Genomic DNA, 16,761 nt, shown 5'->3' on the forward strand with positions numbered 1-16,761 from the left:
AAGATATTCCGCTCACAAGGTTCAGACATATATATGGTGGCGGCCATCTTGGATTTTGACGTGGCGACCCAATTTTCAATAGCCTTCTTCCTCATGCCTCGATACACCCACACACCGGATTAGAAGTTAGTAGTTCATTTATTTTTCAAGATATTCCGCTCACAAGTTTCAACGCACGCATGCACGCACGGCCGCACACACAGACGGAGGGGAAAACCATAGTCCCCCTTTTGCTCCGCGGTGTGACGGGGGACAAAAAGGTAACTGACTGACATGTAGGGCAAGAGATGGACACGTGCAAATGAGTAAACAAACAAGAAAAAAGAAAAGAGGTGAGGAAACACAATAACCTGTAAACACAATAAGTGGGATCAATGGGGGTAATAAAGATCAAGGGTAGAGAGGGGATTGTGGTGCACTGCTTGCTTGAAATTCAGGAGGTAATAGTACCCACATTATATAAAAGGGACGTTTTCAGAAAGGTTAGTAATTACCAAGCAAACTGAAAAAAAATTTTTCCCAAAACCAACGATGAAGGTTCAAACCATGAACCCAAGCCCTTTCCAGCCCAACCCAGTGCTGGAGATAACTCGCCCACTCTTCATAAAATACACTGTGGGACCTTTGACATCAATTAACAACCAATGCTGGAAAATGGGTCTTCCGGATGAACCTCCCCCTCATATAGGCGGCACACACTGATGACTCGCCCTGCATGCCAAACACCAAAGTGGCAGCTTATAGCCAAGTTGAGATTTAAACCGATGATAGCCAGCTCAGAACCACGTGAGCGTATATGTCGAATTTATCCTGCCAGCCCATTCAATAAGCAATGGAACAAAATAAAAAGAAGGACGTGAATTATCCAGAAGTGATCCTAAATCGGAACATAATCGCTCTGGAAATTTTGGGATTTTGGGATTTGGGATTTTGAACATGCATTTCCGATCATGCATACCATCTTGAAACTTAAAATTCACCATAAATATTTACAAAGCAATCAACTACAAAAAACAAGAGAAAGCAACTTCCTAGGATGGATTTTGTCTTTCGCTTCTAGCCCTTGATCACAATCACGAAGAGAAAAAATTTCAAAATCCAAAGCCTGTCTGGATCCACTTTGTACTCTTAACTAAATTGACAAAATCAGGTTATAAGAAAAAAAGTAGAAAAAAAAGGAAAATTTGTTGATTAGTATTCATTTCCTCATAATAAAGGTTTGTCGAAAATTCGATGGCAAAAGCTCAAATGGTAAATAAAAAACACGGATGTGATTACAAAATGCGGCCGTCTCGTGCTGCACGGCGGACAAGCTATTTATGCTCTGCAGATCACGTTCATATTAAAATGTCAAACTTTTAAAATAAAATAATAATAATAATAATAATAATAATAAATAAATAAATAATCAATTAAGTAATTAATTAATTAAACAAATAAATAAATTAATAAATAATATTTCATGCATGCATTGATCATTGTCCTGATAGTAAATTTGGCTTTGTTCTGTCGTTAAGTGAAAATAGGCTTGGTGTTCATCGGCTAAATACAAATAGGTGCAAGTCCAGGGTTGGCAAGTAATTCAGTTGGCACAGCTCGCCTCTGTCCTCTCTGTTTCAAGATTTGTTTCATTGTGTAGTCAAATCGGACGAAAAATACCGTTCTGGTGAATTGCAGGATTTGGAGGTAAATCCAGCGAGGTCATTTGTATTTCAGTTGAGATTAAAGATCCAATAATATCGCTCAAAAGGAGCAGGTCATTGTGTGCTTGCACTCTTCGGTCCACCCTCGGTTTATGAGATGGGCTTAGTGAGGAAGCTGGACCACACGACAGACATATTAAAGGCTCTAAATCAAAGGAACATCCCGAAGGAATATTTCCGACTCCTATTTCTATAATTCTTCTTGCAATCAGGGAATATCCTCAATCAACCTAACTGCAACACCTGTTTCAAATTCTCCATCTGTTAAGCATGATGCAATAACCTTGGGATTTGCGTTTGTGCAATGGGGTTATATTGAAAAATAGAACTGATGGAGTACCTCGTGGTAGTTCTGCACAGCATTTGAAAAGGCTTCATCTGTGGCAATCTGCGTCTCCCCGTTGAGGAACGCCTGGAAGCGATCTCGGATGGCTTGCACCTGCTGCCTCGTGACCTGCCAAAGCAATGAGACAATCAAACGTGATGTGGCATTGTCCCCAAAGAAAACACAAGCAATGATGGGCAAATGTGCATTAACAAAGTAGCACCAACAACAGGAAGCTTGGACCGAGCAACCAATAGCATGCATTTGGCAACTGGCAATCTGCACCAATCTCCCGACCACGTGCACCGACGATGGGGGTGATGTAACAGGTGTGGTGGTGCGCGAGCAGCACTCCAGCACTTTATTTATCATTCAAATATAAAAGGAGGGCTCATCTTCGAATGGGAGTATATACGTATATATACACACTAGCCGAGGTACCCGGCTTCGCCCGGGTTGAATAAGAATAATACAAATATATGATGAAAAGAACATGTATATTTTAGAGCAATATCACAGTACATTTCATACATGGCGTTTTGTCAATTTTCAATTTCTCAAAACCTCTTGGTATACAACATTTCTGGTTTTCTTACTTGGTGCCAAGACATAAAGATTGCTTGGTTTTCCAACCCTCGAGCAGCCCACGTACAGCTGGCCATGGGAAGTACCCGACATTGCCGGGCGGGGGAAGGGAGGGGAGGAGGAGGGGGAGGAGGAAGGGGAGGGGAGGGGAGGAGGAAGGGGAGGGGAGGGGGAGGAGGAAGGGGAGGGGAGGGGGAGGAGGAGAGGAGGGAGGGGCGGGGGTGAGGGGGAAAGGAGGGAGGGGTGAGGGGGAAAGGAGGGAGGGGGGACGGGGAGGGGAGGGGGAGGGGGGAGGGGGGAGGGGAGGGGGGAACGGCTAGCTTGGCAAGCGATAGCAGGCTTTTTACTTTTATTTTTACCTCAATGAGGGCTATATATATATATATAGTCCGTGCTTGGAGCCTTCAAGTTCAACATAAAGTTTTTTAATGAAAAATAATGCAGATGTATAACAATCCACCAATGCAAGTTCAGAAATGAATGCAGATCCTTAACTTTGCGATACAAACGCAATTCCCGCCATTTCCACTCACGATCGAGGCATCCACAGTGACCGTGCCTCTTCTTCCTCCTACAACTTCGTCTCACTTCTTTCACTCAAAATGCACGAAATTCTGCCGCATGAAATTATGTGGAGGCCTCGTCGGGGGGATATAAGGTAGATAAGGAAGGCGTTGTAACAGAAGAATCAAAATAAAAGTGGAAGAACATAAGGAAATGGGAGCTATTCTGGACCCACAGCCAAACCCGACAAACCATTGCAATACACCCCGAACGTCTTGCGCCGCCACAAACTACACCATGGAATTGCAGCTGGCGCGGTTTTTTTAAACCATTGATATTAAAATAAAACGTAGCCTAAAACCACCGGGATTTTATGCTGATTCCGAATCTGTGTCTAAAACTTTTCTCTGATGTGTAGTTATTGAGTTATAAGCGGACATCCAGACAGACAGACAGACACACACACACACACACACACACACACACACACACACACACACACACACACACACACACACACACACACACACACACACACACACACACACACACACACACACACACACACACACACACACAGACAGACACTCCTCCTTTATAAAAAGAGACATAACCGAAAAACACGATCCGTGAAGCAATACGTCCATCCTTCTGGGAAGCCGTGTGATTATATGTCTGTTAATTACGTACTGTTTGAACGCCACTTGCATCTTGTCTATTAATTATGTACTGTGGAATATGTATACCTTTGGACTCTTTAGACTGCTGAGATCCCTGAGACCTTTAAAGACCCTTTAAGTCCCCCAAGACTTTTAAAACCACCAAGACCCCGAAGACACAAAAGACCCCAAAGCCCCAAAATACCCAAAGGACCCTGAAAACCCAAAATACCAAAAAGACTCCGAAGAACCCAAAGACCCAAAATATGCTGAAGACCCTTAAAGACCCCAAACACCTAAAATACTCTGAAGACCCTTAAAGACTCAAAAGACCACAAAGACCCAAAAGAGCCTGACAACCCATAAGACCCATAAGACTAATTAGATCATAAGATCCCGAAGACCACTTTTACCTTCAAGACCCTTTCAATACTTCAGACACCTTTATATCCCTTCACCCTTCCAACCTTGTATCACCTTTAAACCTCTACACCCCTTAAGTAGCTTTCGATCCCTTAGACCTTAACACCATTTAGAGTTTTAGACCACTTACATCCTTCAGATTGATTAGACAGCTTGGACCCTTGACCATTTAGACTTGGACCTTTTTTGCTAAATTACAAATAAATAATATAACCAATATTACAAACTAATTTGTACCAAAGAAATGTTATGATTGGTGGAAATCATCACAACACAGAAGCGCAAGTTCAATCAGGTCATTATCCTCAGTTTAAACAAGCACGTGCCTCTGTGGTGACGTGTGGTGAGGCAAGCATAGCGAGCCGATCCATGCTAGTTTAGAATAAAATCAGCAGCAGCTTTTAAATTTCTTTATCCGATCATAATGTCTGCGATAGGGCTAACTTGCCCACCACCCCCACTGAAATTTTAAAGGTCGGTGCCCGTGCCACTGACAAGCTTCACAAAGACAACAGACCACCTTCAGTTAGCAACCGACAACGCGCACTGAGCCACAGGCAACGCACAATCAATCATCATTTGGGCAACAAAAATCTAAGAGTCTACAACCACTGTTGCAACTGAAGGAATCACTTCAATCAATGGACATTTCCGATATGAAAGCTATTTTAATGAAAGGCCTTGTGAGGTTGCAACTACCAATCAATTCCAAGTGAAGAAGTCCTGGAATAGGTCACAAGGCTGGTTTTTACACATTCTGATCCAGCATCTCCTGAACGGATGTCGATGCTTATTGCATTGGATGCCGTTCTAAAGAGATCCAGGCAGGGGAAAAGCAGGAGATTGTTTGGTCACCCACGTCTACATGCTGAACATCAAACAAGGGAGCAACACGTACCATTTTTGAAGTCTTTGGTATGACTCAGTCGGGGTTCAAACCGCCAACCTCCCAGATGTGTATGTGCGTGTGTGTGTCATTAGTTGGTATCTCCAAATACGGGTTTCAGAAGGTGGAACGGGTGTGTGTGTGTGTGTGTGTGTGTGTGTGTGTGTGTGTGTGTGTGTGTGTGTGTGTGTGTGTGTGCGTGTGTGTGCGTACATATACATATACTAGTAATGTAGTATAAAAGTCCGTCAAAAATGACGGGTCAGAACAGTTTATTCGACGGTGCAGCTTTGTGAGCATGCCAAAGTCTGAAGCCTCGGCCTAGTGTCAGGTGTGCTTATTTTTCTTTCTTTATTAGACATCCTACAGATATAAATGAACACTTGTTTTACTGTGCGCGTTTCACATCACGTGCAGCGAATTTCACCTCCCCGCACCTTGTATTTATTGTTATTTTTAAAAATGCTTCTGTACACCGCCCTTGAGGCTCGGTTTGCAAGCCACCGTCTACAATTCCAATAGAAGAGACATAATTACTCTTTTATGGAAAATGTTTTTCGAGATTGTTTTATCCTCAAAAATAGACCGAAGTGAACACATAATCGTGTTAAAAGTTTGGCCTTTAAAACGTACCTTTAAGAAGGGGGACAGACATCTGTACAAACACACAAACTGACTGTGTTTTATATGATAGTTGGTGTGTGTAGTGTGTATGTGATGTGTTGTATGCTGTATATGTGTGTTGTACGTGTGTTGTATTGTAAATACAAGATCCAGTAAGGCAAAAAAAGCAGTGGAGATCCCGTGTGGTGGCGAGGCCACATTTGGACACAACAAGCAAGGGAAAGAACGAAAAGGAAAAGAGAAAAGAGAGGAGGAAAGTCAGCAATCTGGAAGAGGGGTAATGTTAATGGGGGTAGGAAATATCTCAAGATGGGATGGGGAATGACATGAGATGGGGAATGCACAGTCTGCTTGAAATGATCAGGGAAGAGTAGTGGAATTGAACAGCCTCAGGAAGAGATTCAACAAACAGGAGAAGAGAAGAACATACAAGTTGAGGTGAGCTGGATCATCTTGGATTCTGGAAGTTTAACCCAGAAGGGGTTACTGGGAGAAAACATGCATCCTGGGGGAGCTGGGGAGGGTGGGACAAATGAGAGTGCAAAGGGAGCTAGCCCATGGGAAAGCAGGTCAAAGAAAAAAAAACAGGTGTTAGTTTGTGCAGGTGGTTTGTGTGCGTCAAGAAAACCTGTGTTATTTTCTCCACGTGTATCTATTATATCGATGCTTTTACACTCTCCCTTTCACATCAAAGGAAAAACAAAAGCAAGGTGGCGGTGGAGTGGTGGTACTCCGCAGGGTGGATGCGCAGAAATGCTTTTTCCATCTCATTTTCCCTGTAAATCACTTATCTCAGACCTGTAATGGCAAACCTTTCACGGTTCTCAGCAGCTCATCTGGAGGTTACTTGACATTTGCCGTCTGAAGAAGAGAACGTTTGTAGGTACAGTAGGTTGCCTTCCTGAATTTACAAACATCAAATAAATCGAATGCATATGGACTCACATATTACATCCCCTAACTCTGTCCTGTTTCTTGAGGGGAGTGTGCCAGTTCACTCAACCGCACTACCCCAGGAGAGGGAGTACCATTTGGCTTCCAGAATGATGCCACAGTGGGTCGGCTTTGCATCTACGCACAGATTGCTCTGCCCCTTGCACAACCATCTGGCACATGTGGGGCATCGGGAAGCTTCATGTTGCTCATTTCCAGGTTTCACGTGTGCCGTAATACATTTCTGCCTCTTCTGTCACTTTCCTTTCGAGAACGTCCCATACACTGTCGGTTTGGTTGCTGATCAAGTGCTTGTTGTTCAAGTTCTCCATTGAGGGTCTCTTTCCAGGCCCGGGCAGTATATGGCACTCCATATTCCCCTCTCCACTACCCCCAATGTCATTGCCTATTTATACCACTTGTCTTTTGGTGGTTCAATTTCCCCAAGATCGTTTTGAATCACATCACTCATCCTTCTTCTTGACCAATCCTGTGAACAGGGCTGAGAGAGCAAGTAAAAGGCGCTAGTCATTGGTGTGCGACTGCCAGGCATGTGTGCAAGGTGACCTCACCACTCCATCATTCTTACAGCTTCATCCTATACTGAGCACACAATTCTACACGCACACACACACACAAGGAGATGGAATACACACACACACACACACACACACACACACACACACACACACACACACACACACACACACACACACACACACACACACACACACACACACACACACACACACACACACGGAGATGGATACTTCGAGACCTGAGAGGACTCCGTTCCACCTTCTGTTACCTGCATATATGGAGATAACAACCAACAACGTGTGCACACACAAACGCATGCACACACACACCTCCAATTCAAAACTCCCACCTCACAATCTTTAAAAACTCTCCACCCCCTCCCACCCCATCCCACCCCCTCCCTCCCCCACTCCCCCCCCCCCCCCACCACCCATCCCCTTCAATTCTCCCCCCTCACCCCTCCTCCTCAAATTTGCTTATTAACTCATCCACAAACCTACCTCCTCCCCTCTTCCTCTCTCTTCCAACTCATTCCTCCACCTCCTCCAATATTCTACTTCACTCTCCCCTCCCCCTACTCATATTACTCCTCGCTGTAGCTCATCCCATCACCATCTAGCCTTTCTGTCCTCCTCCTCCTCCTCCTCCTCCTCATTCTTCCCCTTCTTCTTGCTCTTCTGCAATCTCTGACACACTCTCAACAGCTCTCCCTACCTCCCCCCTCTCCGTACTCATCTTACCCTCTCCCTCCCCTACCCTCTCTTGTGCATGATGCTCCCCATCCCTCTTCCTTAATTGTATGGACCTCAAACATCCAGGGCCTTCACTCAAAACGGACTGATCCCTCCATACAGGTTGCTTCTGACAAACCAGACTTGATCTGATTAACAGACACTTTCCTCCTTCAAGATGTCTCTGATTCATTAATATCTCTTCCTGGTTACTCCCCCCTCCGGTATGATAGACCTGAGCCTCGTCCTGGTGGTGGGGTTGCTATCCTTATCAAAAACTCTCTTCATCACTCTCCCTGCACTGCCCTCTCTCCACCTCACCCCCAGGAGTACCTCTGGCTAAGGCTTCCCCTCCGCTTCCACCTTTTGTTCATGTGTGTAAACAGCGATGACTCCATCTACATCTCGCTGTCTGACAACATGGACCAACTTCTATCCACTCATACTAACTCTCTCTTCCTCATATGTGGCGACTTCAACTGTCATCATGCCAGCTGGCTGGGTGTGTGTACCTCTTGCTCCAGCCACGGCATCTGAGCAAAGGACTTCTGCGACTGACACAATCTGTCAATTTCCCAACCGGGATCTCAGTCAATGGAGTATCTTCTCTCCTAGACTTGGTTATGACTAACTTCCCTGCAAAGGTCTGCTGCTCTTCTTCTGCTCCTGTCGGTTCTTCTGATCATGTGCTTGTTAAACTGGACATCTCTCTGGCCATTCTCAGAGAGCCTCCTCAGCATCGACGTGTCTGGCATTTCACTCAGGCTGACTGGAATGGTCTTCAAGCAGCCATCAATCACCTGGACTGGTCTCCCAACTCTACTGCCTCTGACAGCAACTCATTCTGGGAATTCTTCCAAAGAAAATTGCTCTCTCTCATGCACAGATTTATCCCATCTCGTCTTCAGTTGTCAGACCGCCTCCTCCCACCCATGGTACACTGAATCTTGTGGTAAGGCAGTTGCCCTGAAACAACTTGCCTTTGCTTCCTGGAAGGCAAATCCAAAGGAAGGCAATCTCATTTCCTTCCACAAAGCTCGGAACAAGTGTGTGTCTACCCTCAGGTGAGCCAGGAAGCACTATCTCTCGACTCTCGAGCCTGAACTCTCAAACCTGTCTCCTTCCTCCAAATCCTGGTGGCGTCTGGTCAAATCTGTTTCTGGTGTTTGTTCCCCCTCCATCCCCTCCCTTACCTCAAATGGCTACACAGTTGACACTGCACGTGACAAAGCCGAATTGTGTCCCAAACCCATGGCTCTCTGTACCCATTGTACCCAGTCGAACCCAGATGCTCCTGGAATCTGTGTCCTTCTCTCCTGACAAGGTGGAGAAGGTTCTGTCAAACCTCAACTCTGATTCTGCAATTGGACCAGACGGCATCAGGCCACGGGTCCTAAAATCCTGCTCTGCCGCTCTATCTCACCCTCTCCCTATTCTCTTCATCCTCTCTTTTGCTCAAGGTCATCTGCCATCAGTTTGGAAATCAGCCAACATCACCGCTTTACACAAAAAATATGCAAAAACAGATCCTTGCAACTATAGACCAATCAGCATGCTCCCAATTATCAGCAAAGTCATGGAATCCATCATAGTTTCTGATATCAAATCCTTCCTCTTCGACAATGGCTTGATCTCTGATCATCAACTTGGATTCAGACCAGGTCATTCTACTCTGGACATGCTGCTTCTGCTGTCTCAACAATGGATGGAGGTCCTCAATGCCAAACAGGAAATCAGGGCTGTCTCCCTTGACATATCTAGTGCCTTCGATACGGTCTGGCACCCCGCTCTGCTCACCAAACTCTCCTCCTATGGTATCCATGGAAATCTCCACTCATGGCTGACAGACAACCTCTCCTGCTGTAGTTAACATGTGGCTCTAAATGGAATTCTCTGATCTCCTCTTCCTGTACAGGCTGCAGTTCCTCAAGGTTTTTTTCTGGGCTGGAGTTCCTCAAGTTTCCAACTGCAGATTTAGTGGGAGTAAAGGTAGAAAGAATACATTTGAGGAAAGCAATGATCACCACCCATTGTGATTCCTCATGCCATCAGAAATAGACCCATATGGAAGATTCTGGAGGTATTTCCAATTATACTCCGTATGGGAATGTGGGAGAAATCGTGCGTGACACAAGATTGAGCGACGGCACGGGGAGTAGGCCCAACACTCTTTTATAATGTCCAGACATTGTAGGATCATTTTGAGAGATGTAAATTCCCATGTCCCTACAAAACAGTAACAACTAGAACGACACTCAGGAGAGCGCATATCTCTGCCAAGCTGGACAGTTTACGTTTTGTATGCCAATGATAGGCCAGATCTACATCCTGACCTCAACCAAAATCTAATCGGCTTGTTCTGCTAACTTACACATCTCATTCACCTAGTTTTGTCATAATCCATCCACAACTTTTTGAAATATCCTGCTATATATCGTTTTTGGCCCTATCCCTCAATGGTGGAGAATCACTTAAATAATTCTAGTATCCGGATCCAGGTCCCTATCTTCACCAAAATTGAACCAGTCCGTCCTTGTCACACACCCAACCTGTCCACCAAGTTTCGTCCAAATGGGTCCATAACTTTTTGAGATAGCCTGCTCACAGACAAACAGTTAGACGTGAATGCAGTACATAACATCCATTCACCTTCAGTGGTGGAGGTAATAAGAATAATAGCTTCAAAATTTCAGAAATGGTTCATGGCTTTGTTCATCTCCAATTGGAGATAAAAGCAGGATTTGACAGCAGGTAAACATATCGAAGAACTTGAACTGTACATTAAATACCTTAAATATGATGAGTAATGGTGCAAGAGAAGATAATAAAAAAACAAGGGTCTTCCTGTTTGTTCTGATGGAATTCAGCTCATGATGCTGAGATTCCGGATTCAAACCCAATATTGTGTTTATTTATCTTTCGTCTAATACCAATATAGTTCATGTTAGCAGAACGCTGCTTCCTCGTAATATCTTCATCCTGCACGGGATTTGTCAACAAGCTCCTCCATGAGCCTGAGATCAATGCAATAAGAGAGTTCTGTGTCCGATACAGTTACCAACTCGGAATAAAGAAGGGATCGACCTGGAGACGCTTTCTGTTCCTGCACAGGCGTTTACATCTTGATCCATCGATTACATCTTGATTACGAATCCAAATATGTATTCACTATTATGGAGTCTAAAGCACATTGTGGACCACAAATTACACTCTTGAAGCAGAAAACAACCGAACAAAGTTCAATTTGAAATTTGCAGCGTCCTTCAAAAGCGTTAGGACTTCCTTGGAGTGCACCCCATTCCCCACAATCACCACCACTACCTGGGCCCTCCTCACACATCATCACCCTGACCTTACACGCGGCTCTGACGTCGGTGCCAAAAGCTTTTTATAACTTGGGGGCCATTTCTGCTTGGTGTCGCGCGTGCGTTTGGCAATTACTCCGTAAGCTCAGGAACGTGCATGGTTTGCACAATCCGGTTGTTTGAGGATCCTGTGCTGCAAAATGAAAAACAAAAAGGTGCAAAATGAAAAAAAGGTGCAAAATGAAAACAAACATGCAAAAGGAAAAAAAAGGTGCAAAATGAAAAAAAAGGTGCAAAATGAAAAAATAAAAAGGTGCAAAATGAAACTAGAGGTTCGAGGGAGCCTGAACTCAACTGGTCTATATCAATATGGTTAGAATATGCATAATAGAACCACAAACTATATAGTTTATGTATGCTAAAAATATATGACAAAAATTGATTTTTTAATATGGCCGCCCTGTGGGCGTGCAACGCCCAAATGCAATCCCAAACTAGTTTATGTCTTAAAGATGCTGCATAACAAGTTTCATCAAATTTGATCAATATTTGTGACTTTTAGAGCGTAGACGTCAAATTGTTTACAGACGACAGACAGACGACAGACGGACGACAGATGACGGACACTGGGTGTCGACAAAAACTCAGCTGGACATAGTCCAGTTGAGTTAAAAAGGTGCAAAATTAGCTCAGTTGTAAGAACCGTCTGCACAAGATTCACTGCTGGACAGGTATCTTGCTGTCGGTACCTTTATAATAAAGCAGAGAGTAAAGCTAAAAAGGTGCTGCCCTGAGCAAGAAACCAACTGGGAATGGATGACACGGCATCGGAAGCCGTTAGCTTTAAAGCTCATCAACTGCAATTTTTCCCCTGCACGAATCTGCATGGGCACCGCTCTGTTGCCAAGGAGACGGATTATATAAATCCAAAACGTCTTCACAGCATCCCGCACCTGCCTCCCACCTCCCTCGGTTCAGGACCTCCTGGCGCGGAGATCACAGAGTGCTTATGTCACTGGATCTAGGTGTAGGCCAACACCCCGTGGCCTGCCACCACCAGTCTGCTCAGCAGGTATAGGTTTAAGCGCAGACGAGCTAGATAAGCAAACCATTGAATCCTGGATCAAGCAGGATAAAGCAGGCCTAGCATTCCATTTGAAATATTTGTCCATATGTCCCCAGAGAAGTCCGACTCTGTCTGACTCCATTTCAATATGCATTGGCAGTAAACCATCACAGGAGGTGGGTGGACATCGAAGAGCAATGTTTCTTCCTCTGGTGAGAGCAACCGAGGCATTTTTAACAGTGATTGAAGATTCACCTGGAGGAGCCGGTACAGACTCAGGATGTACAAACTCCATCACCTGGAGGACAAGGCCACTATGAGACATCAGTAATCTTTTCCATAAATTGCAAAGAAATGAGTAGAGCATCATGTTATACAGGATATTTGATACTTTATTCATCTAGTGTAGGCTCATGGAAGTCCGAGAATGCAGAACAAAACAGAACAGCTAGAACAGAATGGGGAGCGGGGAAACATATCAACAGCAGGGTAGAGGGATCCTGGCATCACGAGTTAAGTGCTTAGATGGGAATGACAACAATGAGAAATAGACCAACCCAAGAAGGCCAACGCCGCCAATTTAAAATGTTCCATATTCCTCATTCTGCAGACAATGTAGAAGCTCTTTGTCCAACAACAACTCAAAATCAATGAAGGAGAATAAGGAAGACACCGAATCCAGGTTTTGTATTCATGTGCTCCCTCCTGTTCATTTCTGAAAGTCTCAAACATAAAAACACTCCAAGGTGATGAAAGACTCCAATTCCAAAATGGGCCAGCTTAGAGAGAGTCTAACCTGACAGGTGCAAACCCGAATGACAAGCAACAGATAATGGTGTTAAAATGGTTTAACATCAACATCCTCACAGCTGTGGTGAATAGTACATTTATTTACTTTGTTTCCTTTTAGGTACACGAGTTGTTATAGCAACAAATATGGCGAGATCCTCAGATATTACACGAAGCATTGCTGTACATGACTTGATACTTTTCTGCATAACAATAGGTTTCCATTGTCTTTACAAACACAACATTGATGTCACCATGAAACTAGAGGTTCCAGGGAACCTGAACTCAACTGGTCTATATCAATATGGTTAGAATATGCATAATAGAACCACAAACTATATAGTTTATATGTGCTAAAAATATATGACAAAAATTGATTTTTCAATATGGCCGCCCTGCCGCGCCCATTTTTGGGCGTGCAACGCCAAATGCAATCCCAAACTAGTTTATGTCTTAAAGATGCTGCAAAACCAGTTTCATCAAATTTCATCAATATTTGTGACTTTTAGAGCGTAGACGTCGAATTGCTTACAGACGACAGACAGACGGACAGACAGACAGATGACAGACGGACGACGGACACTGGGTGTCGACAAAAACTCAGCTGGACATAGTCCAGTTGAGTTAAAAAAGCAAGAGGAAGACACAACTGAATATGTGTTTTTTACCTCTCCCACCCCCAACCCCCTTCCCAAGCCCTCTCCCTCCCACAGATCTCCCGATGTCCCTGCCCTCCATCTTGTTCTCCCGCTCCCTTTATCATGTTTTGTGTTCATGTGCGAGTTTGTCTTTTTGTCATCAATGTTAGCTCTTACACGAGCCTCGATCTTGTATAAAAAACCACCTTTAGAGGCCATTTTTCCCCGCAAGCGGGGGTTGGCCTTTTTCGGGAACTGTGGTTGTTGTTGTTTTTCGGTCCCCTTTTTGAAGCAATGTTTTACGGCCGGATGCCCTTCCTGACGCCAACCCTTTTTGCCGCCTTTAACGACAAGTAGGGAATTACCAGTGAACTGGTACTCAATTTGCCGACCTCGGAAGGATGACAGGCTGAGTCAACCCCCCTGGCGTTAATTCAGCGATTGACCGGGATTCGAACCCAAGATCCTAGGATCCTAAGCCGGCACCCTAGCCGCTAGCCCAACACCAGGGACACAACACCAGGGACAACACCAGGGATAGCCCAACACCGCTAGCCCAACACCTCGATCTTGTATACCAAAAAAAAAAAAAAAGCAAGTGTAATTGGACAGCTAACAAAGAGGAGCACCCTTAATGAATGAAGCCATGTTCGAGTAGAGCACTGGCATCCCGAGTGGTCACCTGTACCCAAATCAAACTAGAGGGCTGCCATACGAGATCCCTGATGGTTCCTGGAATAGACAACTCAGGTAACATTAGCCAATTGGTAGCTCTTGCAATTCTGCCTCATAATGAAAACAAAGGTATTATTATTACCTCCGCCACCGAAGGTGGACGAAGGTGAACAGAGGTTAGGTATTCACCCCTGTTTGTCTGTCTGGCTGTTGTCTGGTAGCAGGATACCTCAAAGCGTCGTGGAGGGATTATGAATAAACTTGGTGGATTTGGATTCGGTTTTTGCGAAGATTTAACGAATTGGCTCGATTTTGGTGAAGAAATGGATCCGGATACCAGAATTTTTTGATTTCTAAGTGATTCTTCACCATTGGGAGATAGGGCCAAAAACGATATATAGCATGATATCTCAAAAGCTTATGGACAGATTCGGACAAAATGTAGTGTACATGTTGTGTGTGTGACAAAGACGAATTGACTCGATTTTTCTGAAGATCCGGATCCAGATACGAGAATTTTAAAGGGATTCTTCCCCATTCAAAGATTTGGTGCGAAAAACTATACATAGCAGGATATTTACCTCCGCCGCCGAAGGTGGATGGAGGTTACCTTTTCACTCCTGTCTGTTTGTCTGTCTGTCTGTCTGTCTATGAACAAGATATCTCAAAGTTGTGGACGGATTCGGATGAAACTTGGCAGAGAGGTACTGCATATGCCAAGGACGAAATTATTCGATTTTGGTGAAGATCCGGATTCTGATCCGGCTACTAGAATTTTGCAAGAGATTCTTCGCCGTTGGGAAATCGGGCCAAAAACGATACATAGCAGGATATCTCAAAAAGTTGTGGATATATTTGGACGAAACTTGGTGGAGAGGTTGTGTGTGTGAAGAGGACTAATCGATTCAATTTTGGTGAAGATCTGAAAATGGATTCGGACACGACAATTATTTAAATTTTTAAGTGATTCTTCATCATTGAGAGATCGGGCGAAAAGCGATACAAAACATGTTATTAAAAAAAAGTTATGGACGAGTTATGAATAAACTTGGTGAAATGAGTTGGTTAGATGACAAGAACAATCTTCTGCGACTTCTGCGACTGCGACTTCAAGCAAGCTTCTGCGACTCACTGGGACTGACACAATCTGTCAATTTCCCGACCCGGATCTCAGTCAATGGAGCATCTTCTCTTCTGGACTTGGTTATGACTAACTTCCCTGAAAATGTCTGCTGCTCTTCTTCTGCTCCAATCGGCTCATCTGATCATGTGCTTGTTAAAGTGGACATCTCTCTGACCATTCTCAGAGAGCCTCCTCAGCGTCGACGAGTCTGGCATTTCACTCAGGCCAACTGGCACGGTCTTCAAGCAGCCATCAATCATCTGGACTGGTCTCCCATCTCGACCGCCTCTGACATCAACTCATCCTGGGAATTCTTCCAAAGTAAATTGCTCTCTCTCTCATGCACAGATTTATCCCATCTCGTCTTCAGTTGTCATACCCTTCCTCCCGTCCATGGTACACGAAATCTTCTGGTGAGGCTGTTGCCCAGAAACAACTTGCCTTCGCCTCCTGGAAAGCAAATCCAACGGAAGGAAATCTCATTTCTTTTCACAAAGCCCGAAACAAGTGTGTGTCCACCCTCAGGAGAGCCAGGAAACAATCTCTCCGTTCTCAAGACAGAACTCTCTTATCTGTCTCCCTCTTCCAAATCCTGGTGGTGTCTGGTCAAATCTGTTTCTGGTGTTTGTTCCCCCTCCAACCCCTCCCTTACCTCAAACGGTTACACAGCTGACTCCGCACGTGAAAAAGCTGAATGCCTCAACTCTGTGTTTACTTCTAAATCTTGTGTCCCAAACCCATCCCTCTCTGTACCCACCGTACCCAGTCGTACCCAGCTGCTCCTGGACTCTGTGTCCTTTCCTCCTGACAAGGTGGAAAAGTTTCTGTCAACCCTCGACTCTGATTCTGCAACTGGACCTGACGGCATCAGCCCACGGATCCTAAAATCCTGCTCTGTCATTCTTTCACTGCCTCTCTCTGTTCTATTCACCCTCTCTTTTGCTCAAGGTCATCTGCCATCTGCTTGGAAATCAGCCAACATCACCGCTTTACACATAAAATTTGCAAAAACAGATCCTTGCAACTACAGACCAATCAGCCTTCTCCCAATTATCAGCAAAGTCACGGAATCCATCATTGCTTCGGATATGAAAACTTTCCTCTTCTCCAATGGCTTGATCTCTGATCATCAATTTGGTTTCAGACCAGGTCACTCTACTCTGGACATGCTGCTTCTGCTGTCTCAACAATGGATGGAGGTCCTCAATGCCAAACAGGAAATTAGAGCTGTCTCCCTTGACATATCACGTGC

General features: G+C 44.6%; 1 protein-coding gene across 1 annotated transcript in view; it reads right to left on the bottom strand.

The window, feature by feature from the left end:
* Positions 1 to 16,761, bottom strand: part of CADPS (calcium dependent secretion activator) — a 434,176-nt gene that overhangs the window by 372,433 nt on the left and 44,982 nt on the right. The window contains exon 2 of the mRNA XM_078776828.1: positions 2,044 to 2,157. Within this exon, the coding sequence (XP_078632954.1) occupies positions 2,044 to 2,157 (114 nt within the window). The remainder of the gene's footprint in view (positions 1 to 2,043; positions 2,158 to 16,761) is intronic.

This window comes from Myxine glutinosa, chromosome 4 (assembly GCF_964187855.1).
Source record: "Myxine glutinosa chromosome 4, kmMyxGlut1.1, whole genome shotgun sequence".
NCBI lineage: Eukaryota > Metazoa > Chordata > Myxini > Myxiniformes > Myxinidae > Myxine > Myxine glutinosa.